This window comes from Cololabis saira, chromosome 22, assembly GCF_033807715.1.
Source record: "Cololabis saira isolate AMF1-May2022 chromosome 22, fColSai1.1, whole genome shotgun sequence".
Classification (NCBI taxonomy): Eukaryota; Metazoa; Chordata; class Actinopteri; order Beloniformes; family Belonidae; genus Cololabis; species Cololabis saira.
Window position 1 is genome coordinate 9,930,480 of NC_084608.1, and position 26,492 is coordinate 9,956,971.

General features: G+C 41.3%; 1 protein-coding gene across 9 annotated transcripts in view; it reads right to left on the reverse strand.

Annotated features, from left to right (window-relative positions):
• The window catches only part of col11a1a (collagen, type XI, alpha 1a), a 93,709-nt gene that overhangs the window by 30,633 nt on the left and 36,584 nt on the right, over positions 1-26,492 (reverse strand). For all 9 annotated transcript variants that reach the window (XM_061713884.1, XM_061713883.1, XM_061713882.1 and 6 more), the window contains 20 exons: positions 26,439-26,483; positions 24,956-25,009; positions 24,001-24,045; positions 23,459-23,512; positions 21,328-21,372; positions 20,582-20,635; positions 20,404-20,448; positions 19,024-19,077; positions 18,817-18,924; positions 18,685-18,738; positions 17,841-17,894; positions 13,863-13,907; positions 13,693-13,746; positions 13,009-13,053; positions 11,532-11,585; positions 9,797-9,850; positions 6,418-6,471; positions 5,054-5,161; positions 2,858-2,947; positions 1,024-1,077 (listed from right to left, as the gene is read on the reverse strand). In XM_061713884.1, the coding sequence (XP_061569868.1) occupies positions 1,024-1,077; positions 2,858-2,947; positions 5,054-5,161; positions 6,418-6,471; positions 9,797-9,850; positions 11,532-11,585; positions 13,009-13,053; positions 13,693-13,746; positions 13,863-13,907; positions 17,841-17,894; positions 18,685-18,738; positions 18,817-18,924; positions 19,024-19,077; positions 20,404-20,448; positions 20,582-20,635; positions 21,328-21,372; positions 23,459-23,512; positions 24,001-24,045; positions 24,956-25,009; positions 26,439-26,483 (1,170 nt within the window). The remainder of the gene's footprint in view (positions 1-1,023; positions 1,078-2,857; positions 2,948-5,053; positions 5,162-6,417; positions 6,472-9,796; positions 9,851-11,531; positions 11,586-13,008; positions 13,054-13,692; positions 13,747-13,862; positions 13,908-17,840; positions 17,895-18,684; positions 18,739-18,816; positions 18,925-19,023; positions 19,078-20,403; positions 20,449-20,581; positions 20,636-21,327; positions 21,373-23,458; positions 23,513-24,000; positions 24,046-24,955; positions 25,010-26,438; positions 26,484-26,492) is intronic.

Genomic DNA, 26,492 nt, shown 5'->3' on the forward strand with positions numbered 1-26,492 from the left:
TCTCCTGTGCCGGCTTCGCTGTTGGCTGCAGTACCCCCAACGGCCGTCGTGGCGAAGGGTGGCGCTAGAGAGTCTCATTTCTTAAAAAGGAGCCTCATGCTCCTCAGTGACTAATAAGTAATAAACCAAAACAACTTGTGTGTAATCTTTCTAATAAATATTCATAGAAAGACTTTACCTTCTTAGTTTCTCCAAAATAAAACCCTAAATGTTGGTGAAAAGTAAAAGAAAAGGCTTGAAAAACGCAGACTTGGGGACGTCTGCGGCAGTCCAAGAAGAATAAAAGAGCAGACTGGTCCTGCAGGGCTGGGATGCAACCAGTGGGACCATGTGACTCAGCTTATAGATGGTTTCATTCTGCGTGGGTTGGATGTATATGCGTATATGTGTGTGTTTGTTTGTTTGAGTCTCCGGTTGTGTGCCGGGAGGCGATGGAGCAAGCAGTTTTGATCCCCAGCCACTCGAGTGGATGATTTCAAATGGCTGCGTTCAGCTCGACGAGATGAAATGTTTTCATTGGGAAAATAATAACAGATAGATCATAAATTACATGAGCATGATAGCTTAAGGATTTCTGAAGAAGTAAAAGACATATTTGGTCGACCCAGTGCCATTGATTTAATTCACTGTGTCCGATTTTCTGTCATGTCTCCCATTAAAGTGGCTGCGACTGCAGTCCGGCAGCGTGTCGCTCCTTATAGCCGCGTTGAACTTGAGTAAAGCGTTTGACCTACACTCAGAGGACGTCGGCAGACCGCATGAGGGTGCGTACGCGCAGCCAGCTGATGGACGGCGCCGTCCGACTGAAGGATTACATTTTGCTAATCAAACTTAACCTCAGGCAATAAAAGCTGAGGTTAATAAATGAATAAATGAACCACTCTACGTCTCAGAGCTCTGGCTGAAATGTTAAAGGCAGGTAAAGTGAAGTTTTTATGGATTTTTACGGTCAAAATGATGCAAATTGCCGATGTAATTCATACGCACAGCTGAGTAAAGAAGAAACAGCAGCGGTATACTCACAACTGGACCAGGTGGACCCTGGGGCCCCTCTCCTCCCTTCAGACCTGCTGGACCCTGAGGTGTTAAGAGAAATGAAAATAAATAAATGATTCACTGACAGCCTTTTAAATACCTCAGAAGTGTTGCATCAGCCGGTACGTGCGGTGTACAGCCCTGCAGTTCAGCATCATTATACGTCAATCAAGTTACGTTTTCATCTGTTTCTGAGTTTATCTCTTCAACCAGACAGGGGATGCAAGAAGTGAGCCTTTACTGGCGGACTGGCCCCACAAGTAATGTTACAGATCTTTATCAAAGCAGACAACTGTGGGACAATGACAAGGAGCATGAGCAACCAAAATTGTAAAATTAGAAGATGCAAGACAACATTTGGTCAGTCATCCCTTTCAGTGCTGGGTACACACCTATGGAATTCTTTACCACCAGAAATAAAATCTCAAACAGAAGTAAGGATGTTTAGTGCCAAAGCTAAACATTGGCTTAAGCAGCAGCAGAAATGCGAACATTAACTTCTCTCAAGTCACTGTCAGTACAGTATTTTACTAATGTTTAATGTATTTAACTTGTGCAATTTTTAAACTAAATTTTGGAACTGTGTTTATTTGTTTATGATATCTGTTCACTGCATTATTCACTGTATTTGTATTATTGTATTTTGTATTCAGTATCTTTTATCCTTCTTTTGCCTGACCAGGGACAAAGACTGCAAGTTAGCTGAAGCTAGACGTCTTGCATGCATCACATTTTTCATTCTTTGTGACAATCTTGTATGTATCGTCCCTGTTAAATAAACATTAAAATAAAATAAATATGTTCAGTGTTCAAGCGCTACTTAGATTATTCTATTATTTCTGTTCTGATAATAATAATAAAAAAAACAAGCAAAAAGACAACAGTATAAATCCAAATGTAAAAATATCGGGAATTAAAATCTAACTACCCAAAAAAAGATTAGACCAAAGTTCTGAAGTGAAAAATGATGTCTGCACGCTCGGAAGCACATGTTAAAACACACACTGTGGAAGTGAATGTAAACAACTCCTCCGTCTCGTTTCCCCGTACTCAGATAAATGGCTTTTGTTGTGTGCATGATACATTGTTTAAATGTGTGCTTTTGTGTATATTTATCAAGGTCCCACATGTCACGATGTGCATGTGTGTATCAGTATGTGCAGGTCCCTGGTGGGCCACAAAGAGCACATGGCAGCATGGGTAATGAGTTTCTGCAGGCTGCTAAATTACAAGGGGGGAAAAAACCAAAAAAAAAACAATCAGGTGTCCTGCTGTCCTCGAGCATCTCGCTGACCTTGAGAGTGAAAGAAGCACAGCACTCTGTCTCCCTACAGTACCTCTATTCCCAACCCAAACGCTCTAATTGCTAACATTTGTCAATTAATAATTTATTTAGTAAATAATGCATGTAGAAACAAACAAGTTGCTTTATTGCACCTTAAAAATGGTGGCCATGAAAAATGAAAAAAACAATTGAAGTCCTTGAGTTAACCTGGGGAAGGAGGACAAATGAATCCCTAACTAACAATCCCAAACTGTGTAATATGGGCCCATTATCCTTATAACCGGCTAAAAAGGGGAGTCAGCGGCATCGGAGCGGCGCAGAGGCACGCCTGTTCATTTGAAAGATGTCTCTTTGGATTTCCTCTGCGCCGGATTGATTGCCACGAGTGAATTCCAGGGTTTCTGTCTCTAATGAAGTGAATAGCTCTGGATGGATGCCGGTTCATTTGTTACGTAGCAACGTTCTATCACTTTCTACAAGTAGACCGGCATCGAGTGACACAATGATGAATAGCTGCGGGGGGAATCGAGCTCTTACCGTGGCGCCGGGTAGACCTCGCTCTCCAGGGAAGCCGCGGAGGCCAGGGGGGCCGTCTTTACCAGACGATCCTTGGGGTCCAGGATCTCCCTTCAGGCACAAACACAAACAGGTTACATTCATTGTGATCTTCAATGTTGCACCAATTCAAAAAGAAATCAACCCACCAGTGATTCCAATTTGCTAAAATACAACTTGGGGTATATTCATAAGGACCTTGTAGTAGAAGTTTGGGCAGTGACAGCATAAATGTATAAAAATCCAAGTAAAATATAGTACATTCATCCAATCCGGTGGGGATGTGGGAAACAGAAGGAAATGATGAGACTAAAATTACCAAAATGTGTCTGTTATAAACTTTATTTACTATAAATAGGTAAGAATTAAATAACAGACGAGTCATTCGCAAGGGCTGAAGCTTCAATTCTTTCATTGTTGTCCAATTAGGTTTTTTGTTTTTTGCACCAAAACCTATTTGAATAAATCAAAGTTAATTCCTACTGCTGCACTATAAACTGGCCTCAGAGTGAAACACACTGAGTCTCTGCAGAAGTAATTATCTGCCTACTCAACGTCTTAGGTAATCTTTCTCTTAATTAGTGTTGGCGCGGCGTCAGGTCCGGTCTGAAGATGCAGGAGTCGTGACGTGACGCCAGCATCTTACACTACAGACCTGCACTACATGTACAACCAGAAACTCAAACGACCAAGTGTACATTTTGGCATTTCTGTTTTTAAAGATAATATAGATTACAAAACATGAAACAGAAACAGAAAAAATAAGCTTTGACATCTTTGAGTCAGTTTTACTGTTGAATATACACTATAATGACCCATCAGGACCAGAGGTGTCCTTGCTTCAAGGCTCACGGCCATCCTAAATGGACCAGTAACTATAATTATTTAAAACATTTATAATTTCCGTGTATTTATTATTACTGTCAACACACAGTCTTAAAGTAAGCATTGATCTGTTCAACACTAAATTGACATAAACAGCTACAAAGTTAAACATGTACTGTCCATATAACATCAAGAACATTTGGATATAGTTTATGGTTTTGTGACTGAAATGTTCAGCCTTTTTATTTGCTACAAGAAAGCAGAATAACATTTTTTTTAAAAAGCCCCAAGCTCTAATCTTGAAGACTTTACTAACTTTAAAATCTCATATGGAGTCTGACTAAAACAAAGGAGAGAGAAGTACCAGTTACTGCTGTGTAATCTTGTTTTCCTTATCGCTACATTTCTAAAACAAGCACATTTGGCTTCAAGAAAAGTGACTCCGTGCTTTGTTCTTCTTGTCCTGGAGCATTGGCACACTCGTCTTATCTGCACGGGGAAGCACAGAAGAGCAGGACTGGGAGGTATTAGAGGATTTCTGCTGCCAAGACCTCGGCAAAGTATCCCTGGCATACTGATGCACGGGTCTGAGCGGGGAGGCAGGAAAGAGGGGTGGAGGGTTTACACTTGACCGACGGACTTGATTAAACTATCTCTTGGAGGCGGACTGGGAGAAAATAAAAAGAGGAGACAAAATGATTTGAGAGAGGAAATGTGGAGTAAAGGATCCAGGACGGTCCCGGCAATCAGTTTGTTCTGAGCCAGCGACACTTCCACTGTACAGAGGAGAAGCTGTCTGCTCCTAATGGGGACTAAACTGCCAGGCAGGGACGCCCAACCAGATAACAGAACCAGACACTTCAGATCTCAGCTGCTTTATCTTCAACGTCCAATTGCTGGAAGCTTCTAACGGAGGATGATGAAAGTCTGGCGATTGATGAGCTGTGTTTTCATGTGATTTTTTTGTTTTGTTTTAAAAGTCTGCTTTCTCGAAGGGTAATTTAAGCAATCCAGCTGTCACGTGAGCATTGTATACTCTCAAGAAACAACCACCTGAACTAATCAAGAATAGCCTGTAAATCAAATCATTGGCACTGAATAGGAACCATGTAAGCACAGTTTGCTACCAATGTGTAGATGGTGGTTATTTCTACCAAGCACTATGGTATCCTCTCATCAGTGCAACCAGTCATCTTTATGAGAGGCAGCAGAGAAGTTGAGCTCACTTCTGTGGGACGATAATATATCGATTCATTGCAGAAGAAAGTAAGAAGTCATGTAGGCTTTTTTTCTACCACTCTTTCATCTCTTCAGCACGTTACACTGTATAACATGTTAGACATTGCACCATACCTTGGATCCCTCTTTGCCAGCAGCACCTGGAAGACCTTGCTCTCCGGGTGGACCAGGAGGTCCAGGATGTCCTCTCTCACCTACAGGACCAGTTTCTCCAGTGGGTCCCTAAGACATAACCATATACAGTGATTATTATTATTATTAGATGGCTCCACATGTCAGTGTGTGACATTTCCCCCACTTTGTTTCTGTTTTGCCCCGCCTGTGTCCCATCTGCCCTGATTGTCTGCACCTGTGTCTCGTTACCCCCTTGTGTATATCTGGTCTTGTCATTCCCTTGCTCCTGGTGGTTCCGTACTGTGCTTCCCTCCATGTATCCTGCCAAGTTTTTGCTTAAGTTTTTTGGTCCTGCCAAGCAGTGCTTTTGGTTTTTTGGTTTTTGTAAATAAACCATTTTTTTGTTGAACTCCTGCCTTTCGCTCTCCTGCATCTGGGTCCTCACCACACCAGTCGTGACACCACATACAAGCAATAAACTGTTTTGATTTTGTTTTTATTGTTTTACAGATGCTTTTTTTCTTCTCTAACTTTGTTATGAAAGGTGCTATAAATGACGTACAAAAATTACTCTCAATTTACATGGAAATGTCAAATGGCCCAATTCTATTTGCAGGATCCACCTGATCAGATGAATATCTCGTTACTCTGACCGTCCATCGTCTAATGGGTCTGTACCCAACTCCACCGGTACAATACACACCGAGCCAGTTGCAGCGGCGCAGATATGGGATGTACATGATGACCCGTACGTGAGCGTCCAAGAGCTACTATTCAATCAGCCAGCATGGCTGCACAATTGCCAAAAACACGTTGGACCAACACGTTTTTAAGGCAAAACCAAATATCGTTCTCAGGCTTTCCTTTTCCACTGACGACAGTGTGGATAACGATCTGGTCGTAACTCTGGCTTCATCACATGCTTCCTTTCTCTGAGGGGTTGTACATCTATCCTCTGACATCCAGAGGCAGTTTCTTCTGTGAACACAGGAACCGCCTCCTGGAAATAAGTCGATTTCAAGAGAACCGGACTAATTCTTTTTCCCCAGGAGGAATAAAGACAGCTGGTCACACTCTTCCTGAGCTTTCTCTCTGGGATCTTAAGATGTTCTAAGCAGAAAAAAGTATAATATCTTGAAGTAATGTTGTGTAACTTTATGGCTAGAAAATAATCAAATTCATTTTTGTTATTTTTTTCCTCATGAATTTAACATTTGAAATCCTTCAATATATTGATCTATGTTAACGGTACGTAGCTAGCATTACATCTACGTACATTTAGTAATCTTCTGAAAGAAAAGCTCCCGCTGACGTGGTGATTCTTTAATCGATGTATTTATTCTATATAAATGTGGTTCTCTCACCTGGGGGCCAACGACACCTCCTGGGCCTGGTGGACCGGTTTTTCCTTGGAAACCCTGCAGACGGACAACAAAGTCAAAGTTAAAACTCATTTAAAATGGTTACAACACAGTTTATTGAAGGAAACTGTGGTGGTTTCATTTGAGAAGACAAGACAGGAACTAGATGGGGATTTTTGCATTTGCTTTAAGTAGATTAATGAGTTTTCAGGTTCTGTTATCAGTCACGGATGGTTTGAAGTGAATCACCTTAAGTCATCTCTTCATTAAGTTCATCAAGACTACATGATCAAATTTGCATACAGTAAAACGCTACAACGAGAACCAAATTGTCATGACCCACTGCAACAATACTCTCATGTTTCTGCACGTGTGCAGCAACACTGACAAGACTGATACAATCCTCACGTGCAACTGTAATTTACTGCACGTTTTTTGCTCTGTTAAGTGCTATTTTATTGTAAATGTACCACCTTTCCCCACTGTGAAATCAATTATAACAACAGTAGCTGGTCACCTGGTAGTGAGATTCAGATGTGAGGGAAAGGCACCTCAAAGCAGCCTGATCATGACTCATCTAAATAAGTTAGAGTCATGAGAAAACCAGCATTTTAGCTAATTTAAGTTGGTTTTTAGATCAGCCACAATGCTGCAGGCCTGCAGGACAGTGACAAAGCCTCTCCACGTCTTTGTGTCTGAGACCATTTGCTGACTTCAAAAGCCCTGAAAGCATTTTTTTTTTAGCGGCTTCTTGCTGAGTGGTGGGACTATTTACACATTTCGGGAAACTTTTAAATTGTTTTGGCAATTTAACAAAATCCCTTTTTTTGCTTTCCCCAGTCTTTTCAGGTCAGTTGAAACTTTTAAGTAAAAAGTTCTGCTACCCATCACATAAGCCACATTCAGCAAATGTACCTGTCTTACGACGATGACGTGCAGCTTTTGCTTTTTGTCTCCGGAGCAGAGCAGCACAAATCAGATGAACAATCCAGTATGCGCTGGCTTAATTCTTCCTCCAGGTCTGATGCAATGGGCCCCTCAAATATGAACCCAGCAAGGCTTTGGATTCAGCTATTAGGTGAATAAACGTAGCCGCCCGGGCCGTAAAGATAAAGAATGACTGCTATCCTTAACGCTAATCTCGTAATCCACAGGAGACATGCCTGCCACTTTCATCCGCACTGATAAATGCCAGTGTTCTTGCAGATGTTGTTTGGACAGAAAGACATGAGTGAACACTGCACAGATCCATTAAGCTGGGAATTACAGAGTGATTAGATTAAGGCAAACATGTTTAACTCCAGGAGCGACTTTGGATTTTGACTTTGACTTTTCCTTCGACTTTGATCACCGAAACCCTCAGTCATCAAATCCATAACCAATTTTCACAGGACGTATTAAACTCAGCTAATTTCATTTGCAACTTATCTTACTAAAACCAAATAAAGCTTTGGATTCAAGCTTTTAGAGCGCCGTCTTGGTTGGCTTATGTCTCCGGGGTTATTGATCACTCTGTTTTGGGATTTACGGTGATGCATTATTCAGTGGGAGCCCACAGGCCATGCGGCTGCCGCATCCTCCTGGACTCGCAGGCTCTGGCTCAAGTCTTGATTTGTACTCCTTCAAACTCAATGTGTTGCTGCAACGGGGGTCTCTACGAGCAGTTTTTATTACTGTGATCCATACTTGTATTGGATGTTTGTGCTGCCTGTTCATCAGCCCATGAATCTGCAGGCATACGCATCTTGGTGAGGAATGTCGCCGCTTAAAAACACAGAAAAGACAGGAAAGCCCTCCCGTGTGCACTATAAAGGGAAGGTTTTAAAGATAAAGGTGCCGTGCTGTCAGGTTTTTGGTAGAATTGATTTCCTTCTGAGACCCATTCAAGGTTCACTGATGCTTTCTGGGTGTGCGAGGATCGAAGATGAGGCTGGGGGATGGCTAAATGTTGTCCAATCTAACAATTTTTGTCAAAGTGAGGTCAATCTTATATCCCATAGGATTCTCTATTGATGCATCTGTGCAGTTTTTTCCTTCAGATCATGTTCACACTGCAAAATAACGCCCCATGCTGCAACAACAGATGCCATGATCCTTGGTTTAGTTTTTCCTTCATTACCAAAGTGCAACACAAAAATACCAGACTGCAGCTGGACAGTCTGGAGAGGAACATTTCACTGCATATTTAAACAACCCGCAAGAGAACACGAGTGGTTTCCCAGCTAACCGATGTCCGTCTCCCTGAGACAGGAGATGACGGCGTCCTCGATTTGCAAAGACAGAATTTTGTGTCTGACGATAAAAGCAGTGCATTCAGCGGACATTCACATGGGCTTTGTCTTGCAGGCGTTCGCTTTGCCAGACATCCCTGATGTTGCTGATCAGCATCCGCCGCATGCAGGAGCTTCGGAGATAAGAGGCCGAACGGGAGCAGAGTGACTGCACGTTTGTGCCGCTCGCTGATTCGGAGGATCAGAGCTATCCTGCAGTTGAGAGGTTACTGAAGTGTGAGGATGAAAGTGATCCTGCAGTTAGTTTACGTGGGATGAAAACACGGATCCACTGTCTGACTTAGCTGAAAATGTAACCCGTCACTCTAAACTCAGGCTAAGTTTAGAGCGTGGAGTCAGAGGAAGAGCCTCAATAGAGTTAGACAGATTATTGCAGAGGTGTCAAGTAACAAAGTACAAATACTTCGTTACCTTACTTAAGTAGAAATTTTGGTTATCTATACTTCACTGGAGTAATTATTTTTCAGACGACTTTTTACTTTTACTCCTTACATTTTCAAGCAATTATCTGTACTTTTTACTCCTTATATTTTAAAAACAGCCTTGTTACTCTATTTCATTTCGGCCTTTAACTATCCAGTTAAATTGCTCCATCCGGATAGAGTGAATTTGGTTGTGGTTGTTTCAGATGTTCTTGTCCAGTTTTGTTCTTACATCCGTTCCCTCAGATTCCTGCAACTAAACTTGGATGTACATTCCAATAAAGGTTAGGATAAATGATAACATGCCTCTGAAGTTTGACTTTTTGCACCATTACAATACTTATAGGCAACTAGTCATCATATCTTCTGCTCTCTGAAACACATGTTAATGCTCAATAGTACACATATATGGTTCTTTAATATATTTGCATTATACTAAGATGCATTCATTTTCAATGGCTTTTGTCCTTAATGGCTTTTTTCCCCCTTACATTACTTTTACTTTTATACTTTAAGTAGTTTTGAAACCAGTACTTTTATACTTTTACTTGAGTAAAAAACAGGAGTATTTTTAAACTCTAGTATCTATACTTCTACCTGAGTAATGAATGTGAATACTGAAGACACCTCTGGGTTATTGACAGCTGAAACATGGTGTTCTGTACTCACCGTCTCTCCACGTTGACCAGGGTGTCCGGGAAGCCCGTCCTTCCCAGGAGGTCCCTGTTAGGAAATAATCCACATATACTTGGTACTTTCATTATCATTAATACACAAAATGCTCTATTTCTTTCCCAGCTATACGGTTTTATTCTCTTTGCAGGCACAACATACAGTATAAATTAAATTTTAAGAGGAAAAGATGTTGCTGGATACCAGAAATACTGATGGAAAAATAATAGGTTGTTTTTTATGTTGTTGTTGTTGTTTTTTTTGTGAACAAAACAACATCACTGGGCTGAAAAGCAGCTATGAATCTAACTGGAATCAATAGCTGGAAATTACCACTTGTCTCTTGTTTATACTGGCGAGCGAGAAAATGGGTCCTGCTTCGATAACAGTTAGACTGATCATCTGCACAGAATTAAGGGTATTGCTGTGTATTGCAGCATCCCATCAGCTCCTCACATCCAATCAATAGTGAGTTATAATTTTCGCCAACCGGGGCAATTTGCCAATTCCAACATCAGGAAGAGGAAAGGAAGGATGCTGAAGACCCGAAACATCGAGAAGCAGGAGTGAAAAAAATTCACTGGGTTTGTATGTGTATATTTATGTATGTGTATGCATATATGTATGCGTATATGTATGTATATATATTAAATATAGCAATAATGCACAGATATATGCATTTGTTTTTTTACCTGCATGGTATCAATCATTAATATGTGTGCAGACAAGGTAAAAAGAAAAAAAGAGAAGCAGGAGTGCCATTTCCAGGCAACGTAGACGTTTTCCTCCAACTTCATTGTATTTGGAAAATATAAAAAAATATACATATTTGTTTGATTCTAAATACTACAAAAGTTGGGAGAGGCATGTTCACTACTGTGTCAGTGATCTTTTAATGACTTGGAGACTGAGTCTGTGGATTATCTACACGCATCTACGACGCCCCGCTGCTGTAAGTCCTGCTGAACGAGCTCTGGCATCGTCCTGCTGAAATAACCCCAGATGTCCGGTGAAAGTCGCCACTGTGATGGTTGCATACATCTACATGTGTTTAATGGGGAAGCATGGAGGGCGTGCACACAGTGATCGTTGCACTCAGCTCTGTTACTTCCATCTGTCTTTATTTTTTATTTCAGACATTCACAAAGTGTGTTATTTATATCAAGTACTGGAGATGAATTTACTGAGATCTGGACAAACACAGTTTAAATAGCAATAGTGGACAGACTATAGTGTCCTTGTCCTTATAATAATCTAAATGATGAAAATATCCTTCCCCTATTTCCCTGTTCTGTTCTCTTCATCTCAATGTCTTTGTTTGGTTTTGCATATGAAATAAACTTGAACCCTTAAGGATTTACAATAACACACTAATCTTTTCTTCTTTTTTGAGTGCAGCTGTTTCCAGATGTTCCAGGGGTGGGAATCAGGGCCGAGGCCGCAGATGGAGCAGCTACCGCGGACGGACGCTCCCATTACTGACTTTCTGCCAAATGTGCGTGCGTGTGTTTCTGGCATCAAGTCAAATGTTTGTTTACATTCTCAAAAGAGAACTAAGTTGGTCTGCAAAGACAAAAATCAATGCTTTTCCAAACTGTGTCTGCAGAACATCAAAATACAGATTTATAACTTTCACAGTTGGGGGAGTGTTGTAGATGCAAATCATGTCCCAGTGTGTAGATGATTTTACAATCAGGACCCTACAGTGTCTCCAGGAAGGACAGATACTCACAGGGGGTCCCTTTGGTCCGGGGAAGCCCACCGGGCCCTGTGGTCCTTGAGGTCCCTGCAATCAACAGACAGTTGTTCCCATTATTGAGGCAAAAAAATGATGTGACAACAAAACACATTTCTAATCTCACAACGTGCAAGAAAGTTCAGCTTCAGGTCGACTAAACTAGAACGTACTGTCATCAAGTCCTTGCTCTACAGTACGAACGTCTCGGTTAAAAAAGAGCGTTTTTGGTGAGCTAATGAGCCGCAGAACACATGACAAGGTTTGATCACACTCCTTTCTACTTCCCCGTCAAAAAAGTATTCAAGAAAGCCATGTGGAAGGTATTCAAAGGTTATTCTGACTTTTTATTCATATTTCATTTGTCTCAGGATCATATTAATGGTTGAGTGCTGTTGTAGCGCTTCTCGTATTATGTGAAGGAAAATACAAAGGCAGCTAACAAACCCAGAATCCCATCTATTGTGATCTAATACAAAGCTGGATGTTGTCAAGAAATCAAGCTGACTTCTAGTGTATTAACTGAATCTCTCTTTTATGCCTCTCATCTGTGTTGAACACTTTTGCAGAATGACTGAAAATCATTCATTTTGAAGACAAGGCTGCAGAAGCTTTCAGAGAAACGGATCGTTGGTGGGGGGAGAGCAATGCCGAGACTCAAGCACGTTGCATTTCAGATTCCAAACTGGATTCATAACTCTCATAGTTGCCTATGAGTACATGCTTAAAGGCCAGAGGGGAAAAAATGAAAAGATCAAGGAGCTCTTTTCAGAAAGGTGAGTAAGTCTTAAGATTACTTTTCAAATTAAGGATGGTCACAAGTGTTCCTCCTGGCGAGGAACACTTGTGACTGCCGTGAAAACACTGAAGGCAGGTGATGCTCACTCACACCCATCCATGAAGCCAGGTGAGACCAGTACATTAGCTGGGTTACAAACATCATTTCTTGCTACCAAACTCAGATGAGACAGAGAACTTCTGACATAGACCGTCTAGTCATGTGGTTAACATCAACCACATGACTTTGTGAGGACCAGGGACACATTGTCTCTCCTGCTGAATCTGAACTCATCTGAACTCTTGCTGGAAGATTTTGGATCACATGAAAACCAATCAGAGTCTATTTAAGACACTATATTAATAACTTGCAGAAGTCCAGTCTGAAAGTTGCAGATGCCAGTTTTTCTGGTTCACTCTGAATTTATCTATTTTTGCAGTGCTACGAAGGCGGGGAAGGCAGGTCTGGAAACTTGTTTGATGCGTGATTTAAAGGACAAGTCCTGGTCAAAAATAACTCCATCATTCCTCACAGCAGTGCAAGATGTAAAGTTAATGCCATCCATTTGAGGTTACCTTAAATATCTGACTTGTTGAATTATTACGTATTTTTTTCTAGATTATAGTTCATCTTCACTGATTTTCAGAAATCGTCACACAGAAGAGCAAACACAGAGTAGGTTTGTGTTGGACTTACTCTCTCACCGGGGGGTCCCGAGGGGCCGTCGTTGCCTGCTGTGCCCTGAAACACACAACAAGAAATCATCAGCTTTATATTCAGCTCTGTTTGGACATGGTGCAGAAGCTCGTTGGGCCTGGATGGGAGCAGACGCCAGCACAGCCCAGGCTGATAAACTGTGTTTGCATGGACAACTAAACTCTGGGTGGATAAAAGAAAAGTCTCATTTAAACAGTGACTTTAATCTGAATAATGTCACATTTAAACTAAACAATAAGCACATTAAGAAATATGGGTTATTCCAGTTAACTCTAGAAATGTAAACAAATTCATCACAAAACAGCTTCCTGCTGGAAGTTCCTCGTGCGACCGTTAAAGCAGTTTTTGCACGTGCAGCACTAAAGACGTAAACAAATTGCACTTTAAGCTTTTGCAAAAAATCAGGCACGGAATCGTGTTTTGGGTTGTTGCATTAAATCCTGGAGGCAGACCTTCGGCGCGGGGACATTAGGGACGAGCCTCGGACCTGACAATGCTGTTTAACATCTACAACTGGAATATGAGACGGAGATTCAAACAGCAGCTCGGTTAAACACCCTAATTGGATGACTGTCTTATTTGGAATGAGGTCAATAATGAGATTTCTGCCGTGTAAACGCCTCAGTGAGTGATGTTCGTTTGTGGTCCGTTAGGCGCCTTTACCTTGGGCCCAGGTTTCCCTGTTGGACCTCTGGCTCCTCGACCACCGCGTGGACCCTGAAGAAAAACGGAAAAAAGAACAAAAAATGAGCTCAATGCTTAACAATGCTGTTTTTTGATAGATAGTTAAAATGGTTGGACGTGGTTTTGATAGGAGCGGGAGCTGCACCTACCGTCGGACCTCTTTGCCCTCGGGGACCAGGTTTGCCTGCAACGCCCTGTTAGAGAAGCAACAACAAATATTTTAGGGACATGAGCTGCCTGTCCGTCATTTAACATCATCATTCACTTCACATCAATTAGCAATTACACATTCTTTTTGTTTTATAACCGTCTCGTGCATGGGACATTTTAAATGCACAAATCTACATAAGTAACCCCCACAAAAACTGTAAGATTTAAACCATAATCCAAACCATCAGTGCTATAAAAAAATGTAAATGACAAGTTTTATCATCACATAAACAGCAACAGAATACTGGAGCCTTCGATACAGTATTGTCCTTTTAAAACGACAGGGGGATGAGGGAATGAGAGATGGACAATGGAGAGAGAGAGAGAGAATTGTGAGGTATCTGCATCAGAGCGCTGTGTTGCCACAGAGGACTTTCCCCCCCACAGCGTACGTTAAAGGCGACGTGTCACAAACAAAGCCACTTTTCTGGGCTTGTCAGCCTATATTGTCTGGAGCCTGGAAATATGTCGCTCATATGTGTTCAGATTTGCCGAGGATTAGTGCCTCGTATTCCCACTTCAGAGGGGGATTATCCAGCTGCCTTCACTTTACCTGGGTGGGAATCTTTTCCTTCTTTTGGTGTTGCTATTAACATCATATGTTTACGGTTTAAATGATGACTTAAGTACAGAAACACTGTGTCTAAGAGGTCACCGCCGGCTGTCTGCTTGAACTGTAAATAAAGGAGATGGAAGTATCCAGTACTTGAGTTGTAAAAAACAATCAGGGGGGATGGTGGATTTTATCATACGGGGACAGATAATTTGTGCTGATTACAAATAATATAATATATTACAAATAATAGCAGTGACCACAACACCTGCAGAAATACTGCAGGAATGACATAGCAGCAGTTAAATGCAGCCTTCTGTAAGCTTTAAATATCCACTGGGCTTACATCAAATACATCAAAACACAAAAATAAAAAACACTTTTCTGAACTTATCAATACGCCTCTGTCCTTCACAGGATAAGTAAAATGGATCACTGTAAAAACTCAAAATCCTAACATGAATATTTGTCTTATTTCTAGTTAAAATGTCTCATTTTAGTAAAAAAATCTCATTACACGTAAAACAAGACCATCACCATCACTGGAAAAAACAACAATTTTCACCTGTTTCAAGTAGATTTTCACTTGAAATAAGTAGAAAAAGTTATTTTTCTGGTGTTATTTTTCTGGTGATGACTCTAAATGTTGAAATAGCAGTAAAATCACATTCATTGATGAAATGACATAAGTGATGGTAAGGGGGGATGGCAGTTTTACAGGCGGGGATGATTTTGACCGTTTTTATTTCAGGGGGGATGATTTTGACCGTTTTTATTTCAGGGGGGATGATTTTGACCGTTTTTATTTCAGGGGGGGTGCCATCCCCCCTCATCCCCCCTCAACTCCAGTACTGGAAGTATCTAAGGTCACTTTACGTTCTGATCAGAGTAGCGTTTGGCTGTTATAACGACAGCTGCGAGCTCGTGGTTGCAGAGGACGATGTGTTACTCCGTTTGTGTGGTGTTTTCACCAATGAGAGGAAATGATGCCAACTTGTGAAAAAGGGCATAATATATTAACAGTAATATCAAGCTGCAGGAAGATGCTGGAACTTTAGAGCGAGGCCATCTCTGATTATTTACTTAATGTTGGGGGGAAGAATGAAAGCTGGTGGTTCCGTGCAACCATTTATACAAGCGGTTTTTAAGGGATGGCATCAGAACCTAAGCCACTGTTTGGCTGAAGGTTTTTCTCTCACTAGGGGGGATTTAACCTGCCATCATCTCTGATAGAACTGCTCAGGGGTCATGTTCAGGGTCTCTGGAAACTGCCAAGAGACAACTCGTACTGTAATAGATGCTTTATAATCAAAATGTGATTGAATTGAATTGATCGGTACTGAAATAACTGGTCATCATTTCTTTGTATGTTTTTGTCATTATCTATTGTCATCTTTCTGTTAAAACACTTGTTTAACATTTTTCTGTGCTGTTTCTAGTGTTTCTGGTGGTAGTTCTGACACTTTTTAAGCATTGGTTATGATGATTAACCGTGACAACAAAAACGTCTTTACATTTGAGCTTTTCACAACTCAAGGTTGCAATATGACCACAAAACCAGGTAGAGAGACCTTGAACTGAAAAGTCAAGGATATAAGACGACAGAGAACAGAGTGAGGTTAAAAGCATTTCGTGCTCCGATCCTTAGGAAGAATGTTAGACCTACAAACTTGATGCTCTGATGATTAAACGGTCAGAAATGAAGGCGACAACATAATCAGAACACAGATAACAGATGCAGAAAGAGGCTGCAGGGAGAGGAGTAAGAGTAAAAAAGGAAGGACTTTGTTCTTGTTAACAACATATGACATGTTACTGTGAAAGAGTGTCCCTGCACCCTGGATATTGAACTGTTGAACTGACATCCATATTATCTACTGGAGCGTTAACCTAACTGATAACGCTGCATGTGACATCACTTCGGTTGTTGCTAGGCTACATGCAAAACACCCTGAAGGGGTTCACAGCAACTCACATCTCAACCACTCCTCTCTGCTACACTGCCAACCATCTTGCACATGGTTGTATTTATATATTTATTTATTTATCTATCAATTGTTAATAGTATTATTCTGCAGCAATTTAATTTCCTTTTGGGGATTAATAAAGTACAGTTGGATTAAATTCAGTCCATTGCCACAGGGGGGACCAGCGGTGAGTGCTTGGGAAGGTGGGGATGTTGATGTGAATAAGTCCTGTATGGCTCGGGGGCCTCGCGCTATGGGACATTTTTTTTTTTTTTCTCGTTTTTTTTTCCTTTTTTCCCTTATAAATATCTACAGTCACGTTCCATTACAGACCTAAGTGTGTACTAGTCTGTGACTATCAATAAATATATGTGCAATGATGCGCGTGTCTGTTGTTCAATACAACTGCGTCAGACCAAGCGCAGACACAAGCTGCTCTGATCTAGACGGTGGAGTTGGAACAAACTGTCACACAATGTCGAGAGAACGTGACAGATTCAGGAAATTTCCATCAGGGGATGAAAAAAGAAAAAAAACTAAAGAAAATGGAAGAGTTTAATGCCTCTCTGAAAGGCTTGTTTGATAAATTTGTCACAAAAATCACCAATCCGATCGGGTCTCAAGCAGCCATGGGGCCCCGCGTCCAGGCAAGCCAAATGATGATGAGGCAGGGGAAGGTATGCAGTATTTTGCTAATTGGAGAGTTAAAATTGCGCATAAAGACACCCGATCCGACCCGAAAAACCCAAAAATTTTGTGCGCGTGAGCGTAGCGAGCGCGCGTGGGGCCCCCCCCGACCATTTCGCACAGGGCCTCGCAAATCTCCCAGGCGGCTCTGGCTACAATGTTCACAATTACTACTATTATTTTAGATTGTGTGGCTCTAGTGGCTGTTGTTGCACAGGTAAAGGGGTGCAGAGAGAGAGGGAGAGGTAAGACACACAGCAAACGGCCATAAGCTGGGAACTGAGCCTGGGACGGCTGCATGTGTACTGTAATCTCTGTGCACGAGCCGCGTGCTTGATTATTTGAGTTATCCAACGTCCCAGATTGAAACTATTTTAACAGGAAATGTCTTCTGGTGCAGTTTTAGATCCATAGAGTTCATTAGCTCCTGTTAACCTTAACACATGACAACATTTCTCCTCAAGGTTTGGTTTGTGCCTTTGAGTATTCGCTAAAAATGATTCAGTAAAAAAAAGAAAAAGAAAAAAAAAAGACACGTGTTGACCACAGATTTATATTTCACCATAGTGCAGTCATATGATTTTGTTTACGGTTAAAACAAATACTGGCGTGTTCAGTCCGTCTCTAAATGATGAAAGCAATGAATTATTCAGGTGTTGATGAAAACACAACCACTTCCAGATCTTTTCTCCTCATCCCAACACTCTTACCCTTGCTCCTTTCTCGCCGTTAGCTCCAGGGAACCCAGGGAAACCGCTTGAGCCCTGACAAAAAAGACAAGACGACATCACAGAGGTAAATAAGACACACGTGGGTCAGTGCGTGCATTAATAAAAGCTCATGTGCTGATCTGCAGCCTAACGCCTGGAACTGTCAGTTACTTGTTTTTATGTGAAACAAACACCAACCTCACATAAACGAAGGATCACAAACAACTCTCTACTTCGGCTTCATTAACTAACGTTATTAATCCAAATGACATGTTTCAATGAACATAATCCGTCTCCACGGGAACATGAAGCTCGATGAAGAGAGAAGAAATGTTTTGGCTAATAAATACACGGAGAACACCTGCCCACTGGCAGAGATAGAAGATGATTTTACTACAAAACATAATGCACAAGACGCCTGGAAACACAACATTTGATAAAATGATCCCTCCTTTAGTCATACTTTTTGTAGGAGGTTGAAGAATAGCTTACCGATCCTGCAGAACCTCCTCCCGTGTAGCATTGGGACATTTAATAAAATCAAGTCAATGACAAACCTTCGTTTCTGCCAAATCTAAGATTTCAGCATCACTAAACCATGTTACCTTTATCACCATATGTTTTACAAGCAGGCATTTATGTAAAAGAGTTAAAAGACTGAGCTGTTCTATCATTTAAACATTGGAAACTTCAGGGAACGACCAAAGTGCTGAAAAGTCTTTCTGAAACCTCTAGAAACACAGTCCAAACATGCTACATGTGTGTTAGAAAGACAGTAAAACATGGACTGTACAAATGCCAGCAGGTAAATGTGATGCTGTCACAGCTGACATGACAAACTCACCTTAGGTCCTTGTCGTCCAGGGTAACCCGGCAACCCCGGGACGCCCAGTTTACCCTGAGAAACAGAGACAACACACGTAAGAGCAGAACAACAAAGAAAACACACAAAAACAAGCTAAAAGATCCCTGTTACCTTCTCTCCAGCTGGACCTAAAGGTCCCGACTCCCCCCCGGGTCCAGCTCTGCCTTTCGGCCCCTCAGGGCCGTCCTCTCCACGGGACCCGATCATGCCAAGCTCTCCCTGTGTTTCACAAGCGTGCACAGACAGTCTCACACAGTCCATGTACAGACAGTACTAGCAGTGCATGATGGGTAACCGATCATCGGTCACGCTCCTTACCCGGTCACCCTTGAGTCCCATGTCCCCTTTGAAACCGGGGAAACCGTCCTCACCCTAAAGGGAGGAAAAGTTGAGAAGGCCGTTAGTTTTTGGTTATTTCACAACAGTTTTATTTAAATGATCGTCTTCTCCCTCTTCTGTCGGGGGATAAGAGATCAATAGCAGCATCGGTTCACTCTCTGTGAACAGATGTTGCTATCTGGTGGCCAGATGGGGGAACAGCACAAGCAAAGACCTCATCCTGCCTGCGTTTCAAGACGTTTAAGCTCCCGCGCCAACCGATGTTACACGCTACCGTGGATACGCAAAACACAATAAACTCCATCAGGTTATATCAAGAAATACTTTGAAGAGAAATCCACTGGATTAGGACTAAATACTACAAATATAACACAGAGGAATCATATTTCATGCAACGGCAAGAGGGGAAACTTTGAAGTGGCAAACAGGATCCTGATGGACAGTAGCCCAGCCTCTTCCTGCTCTTTGATGCATCATGCAGCACTGAGGATGGCATGACAGCAGCTTGTGATAAGAAGAAAAATCAGATATACACACACCTGAAGTAAGTAAAGCCTATCCTTTATTCATGGCAAAATATTTCTCCTCGAGATTTGTGCTTTTGAGTTTTTTGCTATTAATAATTCAGTAAAGAAAAAAAAAAGAAGAAATGACACGAATACCTGTCGCTCCAGAGGGAACAACACCCTTCAGCCCACATGATGGATTTCATAGAGCCACATAACAGTTTTGATCTTCAATGAAACAAGGGTATTTAAAAAAGACAACTTAGTTTAAATTCCACGTGGCGATACCCACGGTCGCTAACTTCAAAAGTGCTGGGGATTGATTGCAGCATCCTTTCAGACCGATAGTGTCGAGCATGACAGCTTTACATCTGAGGGACTCGGGGGTCGCTTCATGAAAGCTTCTGTCTCTGCTGAGGACGACTGACCTCTGCGCGCCGCGCGCCGCGCGCCTCGCGGCGGCTGTCTGCCGCGGCTCAGAAGAAGTTCTGAGGTGTCAAGACAGAGCCGACAGGTACACGGCCTGCACTTCCACGCAGGATATCTGTGACACGAATACACTTACAGCCTCCTCTCAAACTAGATACAATAATTGTCGATGTTTGCCTTTGCTATAAAGTAAAGTTTAGAAGAACAACAGCACTCCTCCATGTATTATTCAGTTGCACGCAGGAGATTTGACAGCTGAAAGAAACTCATTAAATGTCCTTATTACTTCTTTTTTCAGCTGTATTGTTGGGTGGTGAGCCTTTTCTGTCAAAATAACTTTGGCTGTATGACACTTTTTGAACTTCTCTTCGCAGCTAATGGTGTCACTTGAATGAGTAGAGCTGGTGAGTGATCAGGAACGTACCTTCTCTCCCTTTCCACCCTTCAGACCACGGACGCCATCAGCTCCCTGTTGGACAGGAACCAGAGGTGAGTTATAAAACAACACGGAATAAAAGACAAGAACGTCCTCCTGATGAGAGATGACGAAGGCGACAGGTCAATCAAATGCACAGTTGAAATAAATAAAAGAGTAGTCGTACCTTGACCCCACGAGGGCCGGGATAACCGATCGGACCTTGGGGACCTGATGGACCCTGGTGGAAAGAATTAGTGCATGATTACCATTACAGCTAGGCCTTTTTTCTATTTCTTTCTTTCTTTCTTTTGGATTTGAATCTCAGACTTTAATTCATACAACATTTTTGATTACCAAAGAACTAAATGTGCTTCATATTTAAAAGCTGGATATCCAAACAGAAGGAAAAGCAAGCACTTTCACCATCGAAGGTCCGTATTTCACGACAGGGTCATCATTGTATCGCATTTGATTGTGATATGAGACACATGCATTATCATGCATGCATGAAAGAGGCCAAGGGTATAACATTTGTTATAAGAAACAACACCAAACCCCAAAGAATAAATGAGGGGTGAGTAACAACATCTTTCAGGTAACTGCTTCTGACAGCACTGTTACTGAAATAAAGGCTTACAAATTATTTACAATAAACTCTGAAAGTAATTACATGCTTTCAGTCGATTTCTAAATTTGCCAAAGCCAATTCCAGCTGATAAAATACATTTATTATACCAAAGTGATCTAACTAGTCGGTCAAGCTATGAAAACATGCTGTGTTATGTTATACCTACAGTACTCACACCTATATCAAAATAGCCATGTAGGCATCAGTACTTTAACTATGCAAGCTCATTTAGGCTTCTTCATTCAACTGAAACACCGTATTAATGTCAACAAATAGCCACTCAGCCATTAAAATACACTTACTTGGGATCCTTTCTCCCCGGGAGGACCTTCTTTACCAGGATGACCCTGTAAAATAAAATGTCACACAGTAGTTACAAGTGGTCACTGCAATCATGTCTCACTCATATTATAATCTGTATGTATTCCAGATAATATGTGTCACAGATGCAATTCAAGGCAGTAAAAGGATAGCTGGCTAAGTATGGACTGATAATGTTTGAGTCATTACAAATTATAAATAAATGTCTGTTTTTCACCAAAAATATAAAAAAATATTATGTTCTTGTCACTTTTAAGTGTGTTTTCTTTCTAAAGCGCAAATTACTAAGATAACAATAATAAAATGTTCATAACAGTTACTTGATTGCAATTAGTAATGTCCGTGGAGCAGGTACGGATCTTAAAATGCACTTTCTGAAATGATTGAGTGTGAACACCTGGCACTTCCAACAAGGGTTGTGAGCGTTGAGCAGAGCTGTAAATCAGCAGGCTGTGGGGCCTGAGGGCATCTCAGGAAGGCCTGACATGAGCAACAACAGGTCTGAATAACAAATCCCCCAGGCCCTTTATGATATTTATGCTGATGAAAAACGCCTTGAAAGATTTCTGAGGCACAGGACTCCCATATTTCACGAGAAGCTTTCCCGTACACCAAAAGCCTGAATCTATCAAAATGCAGTCTGGTTGCAGATTTCATCACCTGATCCAGCATGCTCACCCTACATATAATTTATATTTGCAAATAATTTAGTACATGCATATGATAAAAGTTATGTGGAGATTACTGATTATTACGAACAATATTTCAAGGGAAGCATCACTCCTGCTAGCGTATTACACAAAGCTTTGCAAGCTGCAAGGTCTTGTATCCAGCAGCCTGCTTGGTGATAAATGGTCCTCCCAAGGCTATCTGACAGAACTGCATCCTATTCCAATGCAAATGGCTTCACGGGGAAATCACAGGTGAGACCTGGACTCAGATTAAACCTGTGGCTACAATATCTCTGCTTCTGCACGCAGCTCAACCCGACGTCAGTCAGCTGCAAATCATTGAAACCATTCAGCTATTTAAAATAGTGTCGAACCGGAGGTTCAAATTTCAAACTTTTGACATGTTTTTAAAAACAATCTTATTTTGAAATTGATGGATTCAATCTATTTCGAAAAAGTTGCGACAGAGACAACAAATGATTGGAAAAGTTCTGAGTCTGTGCAGAGTTTGGAGTGACAGGTGTTGCTGTGGAGATCATTTTCCTTGTTAGGGAAGGTCTTGCTTATTTCAGCATGACAGAGCCAGACTTCAACAGCGTTGATCTAAAAGTCTAAAGCTGCATGTCCACGCTACAGGCTACAGGCTACAGGCTACAGGCTACAGGCTACAGGCTACAGGCTACAGGCTACAGGCTACAGGCTACAGGCTACAGGCTACAGGCTACAGGCTACAGGCTACAGGCTACAGGCTACACGTCAATCCCCTTGTTCTCCAGCAGAGAGGCATTTTAGCATCTGGTTGAATAAATACATTCAAGCAGATAGCCAAAGAAAAGTAATGCACTTTTGATGTGATTGAAATATGTGACCTGGGATAAATCAGTTAAATAGTTGATGGATAAAATAGTTCAGGATCGATGAGAGTATCATAACCGTAACCGACCACAAGTATTCCCGCTTTAGTTTGAGTTTTGGAAGGACAGCTCGAGTATAAAATGCAGCTGTACAACGATGTTGAGCGGGCAGGAGAGGATCATTTCTGTTTCCCCCGCGGTGTTTTTTACGAGTATTGGAATAACGCCCCGATGTGAACACCAGAGCCAGGGACTCGCGCAGGGGGCCCTCATTTGCATTAAGTGCTTCTTGATGCCCTGCCCTGTCTCTCTTGAAGGGGGTCCATGCAAGCGATTGGTGCTAAACCGGCGTGCTGCAGTCCAGACGTGACATCCAGGGAAAATATATATTTTTTTAAAACACCTTCATAAAGCATCTCAGCTTTTTTGGAAGCCGAGTTGGCAGATATACAGTTTTATATACACATATACACATTGAGTGGATTTTATATGAGTGAACTGGTGTCATATGACAGAAGTAGGGACGTGTTTCTGTTGGGTGTGACATTAATTTACTGCATGTATGTTTAGGAAATACGAGCACGTACGGGAGGCCCATCAGCTCCAGGTAATCCAGGCAGCCCCGACCTGCCGTGAGGTCCCTGCACGAGGGGGAGAAAAGGACAAACAACATCACTGGTCTGAAGGTGAAGATATGTTTTAACATAACTATTCCCATAGATCAGCAACCGTCTCAACATTTACACCATAAACATGTTTCTTGACTTGAGGAAAGTGAGTCTACACTTCATTTTGAGATAAAGATTGCAAAGCTAAATATGGAAAGTTTTTCATTTTGTCTTTATATAATTATCAGTTGATCACCAGATGTAATTTGTAATTTGAGAGCAGATTGTTGACATAGTTTGACTATGCAGACATTTTATAAACCTGCAGCTAACATTTAAAAAAGGAAGCAAAACCATCCTAAATTTAATTTACTCTAAAAGGCAATGCTGAAAAGGAGGTAATTGATTATGTCTTGTTCAGGAATAAAATCATCTATGTTTTGTATCTTAAATCATGTATACGGTACTGAATATGAGTATTGATATTTACAGAAAAACTATAAAAAAGTGGAAAAACCTACTTTTTCTCCAGGTGGTCCGATGGGACCTTGAGGACCAGGAAGACCCTATAAAGCAAGATGCACATTGATAGAAATGAGCTTTAGTCACTATGGCAACGGCAAGCATGCACCAACACACAACCTGAATAAAGCTGAATAAACTGCAGAGTTTGTCGGAGCCGTAAATAGTTGAGCTGCTACAGGAAAGTCTAGCTCGTGTGGGTGTCTCTTAGTGGGCACATTAGCATTCGGCGTGTTTGTTGAACTGAATACACTTAAATATTTGTTCATGCATTTCTGAGCGGCTGCCTGGTGCGTCCCCGTGTGTCGGCGTGTGTGTCTCCGGGTCGCAGGGTAACTCCAGCCAGCGACGCCTGCTCCGGCAGGTGTGGCAGCTCTGCAGGAATTTCATCATGAATATGATGCTTTCAACCCCCAAAACCTCCCGTTTTAGGATACAAAAAAAAGGGACATGTATATGTTTATGTGCTTATTTGCTATGTATCCATGGGCAAGAAAAGGTTAAAAGAAAAATATATAGCAAATGAAAAGGTCAAAATGAAGATACTCCTCTGGAATAAACTAAGTTAATGCAGTATTGTCAGTTAGAGGTGGAGATACATCTTTAAGAATTAATCTGCTTCATGCTACTGTACATTAAATCAATCAAATGAATCTCTATCAGGGATGAGTCAAATATAAATGACTTTTTCACGGCATGTGGGGAACTTACAGACAGGAACAAAGAGTTTCTCCGGCCACCTTGTGCCAGTTACACTTCAGAGCTCATTTAAGCCTTTACACGGCTCTCAAGGTTTAAAGTTTCTCTGTCAAAAGAATCCAGGCTAAGCAGAGCAGAAACCACACACCCCTACAAATACACGAGCCACGATACGCACGTGCAAATGCCTCTGCGCTACCCTTTAGTCTTTGCTTTTGTCCGGGTATCAGCGCGGTGGGCGACGGATTCGCTCACCTGCGTTCCGGGGATCCCCTGCTGCCCGGGTGGGCCCGGCTCCCCTTGTGGTCCCTGCAAGTGATACAGATGCACCGCAGTGAACACTTATCTTTAGAGTCCTACTAATCAAACATTAAGTAAAATAAATGTATAATTCCATCTGTGGGTTTCGCTGCCACGAGGGACCAAAACTGGGAAAAGTTAGACACCAATTTGAATCTTTGTGACACAGAAACAATCATATTATAGATGATAAATTGACATGGAAAGCTCATATATCTCATGTAAAATCAAGTGTGCAAAAATATTTTTGTTTTGAACAAGGCTAAGTTTGTGTTAAATCATACAGTAATGAGAATCTTATATTGTTCATTAATTTTGCCTTATTTATCTTATTGTGTTGCAATCTGGGGCAACACATATCCAACCAATATGAATCCTTTATTTTTATTACAGAAAAGAGCACTTAGAGTTATTTTCAATACACATTACAGAGAACACACCAACAGATTATTTTTTGAATCACGATTACTGAAACTTGAGGATTTGGTTAAGTTACAGACACTCACAATCATGTACACAGCTAAATGTAAATTATTACCAGAAAACTTACAATACATGTTTACTTTCAGTTTAAATAACGAAGATAGTCGCAGAAAATTTAATTTTAAACATGTATTTGCCCGAACAACCTCAAAGCAGATGAGCACTTCAATTGTTGGAATTATGTTATGGAATTCATTAAATTATGATTTAAAGTGCTGTATAAACATATTTCAGTTTAAATATAAATTTAAAGAGAAAAAAATAGCAATGTATGTATGAAATAGTCTAAATATATAATATATGCGTATGGAGACAGACAATTTATTTTCTTGTTTTTCTTTTCTTGTGATATTAATTAAGTAATTGTGCAGACCATCTGTTATTATTGTTCAGTTTTCTTTTGAGGGAGGGGCAGGTATAATAAGATTTTCTTCTTCCTGCTCCTTTCTGGTTCTGGAATATGTTTTTGATTGTGTTGTCATTTTACTTGCTTGCTTTTTTTCTTTGCATATTTCCATGACCAGAATAAATAAAAATGAAATGAAATGTGTATTTATGTGTAAAGTGATGGCAGGTAGGTAGAGCTGCTGGATGCTAGCCATGCATTCCTGTGCACCATCACTAAGCTGCTCCACCCCATGAGTTATTTACACCAATTATGAATTACTTTTCCATTCATATGATTTATAAAAATGATCTTGTAAGATCTTGTAAGATGTTGATTCTATATTTGGTAGGAGAGGAAAGAGGAGTGGACGGCTCTGAGGCACCAGAGCAAACTTTAACCTCACAGCTGTGCATCCTGGAGGTGTTCTGAACTGCCTCAAAGCGACGGTGCAGCCATGAATGAAAAAGCTTTCTGCAGCTCTGCCAGCAGCAGCCCGAAGCTGTGCGGCCTCGGGAGCCGACAGAGACGTGCCCTGCTCTGTTTACTGAGAGGAAGTCGTGTTTGTACCATATTTCCTTTGGGACCTGAAGGGCCGTCGACTCCGGCAACACCCTGCAGAGG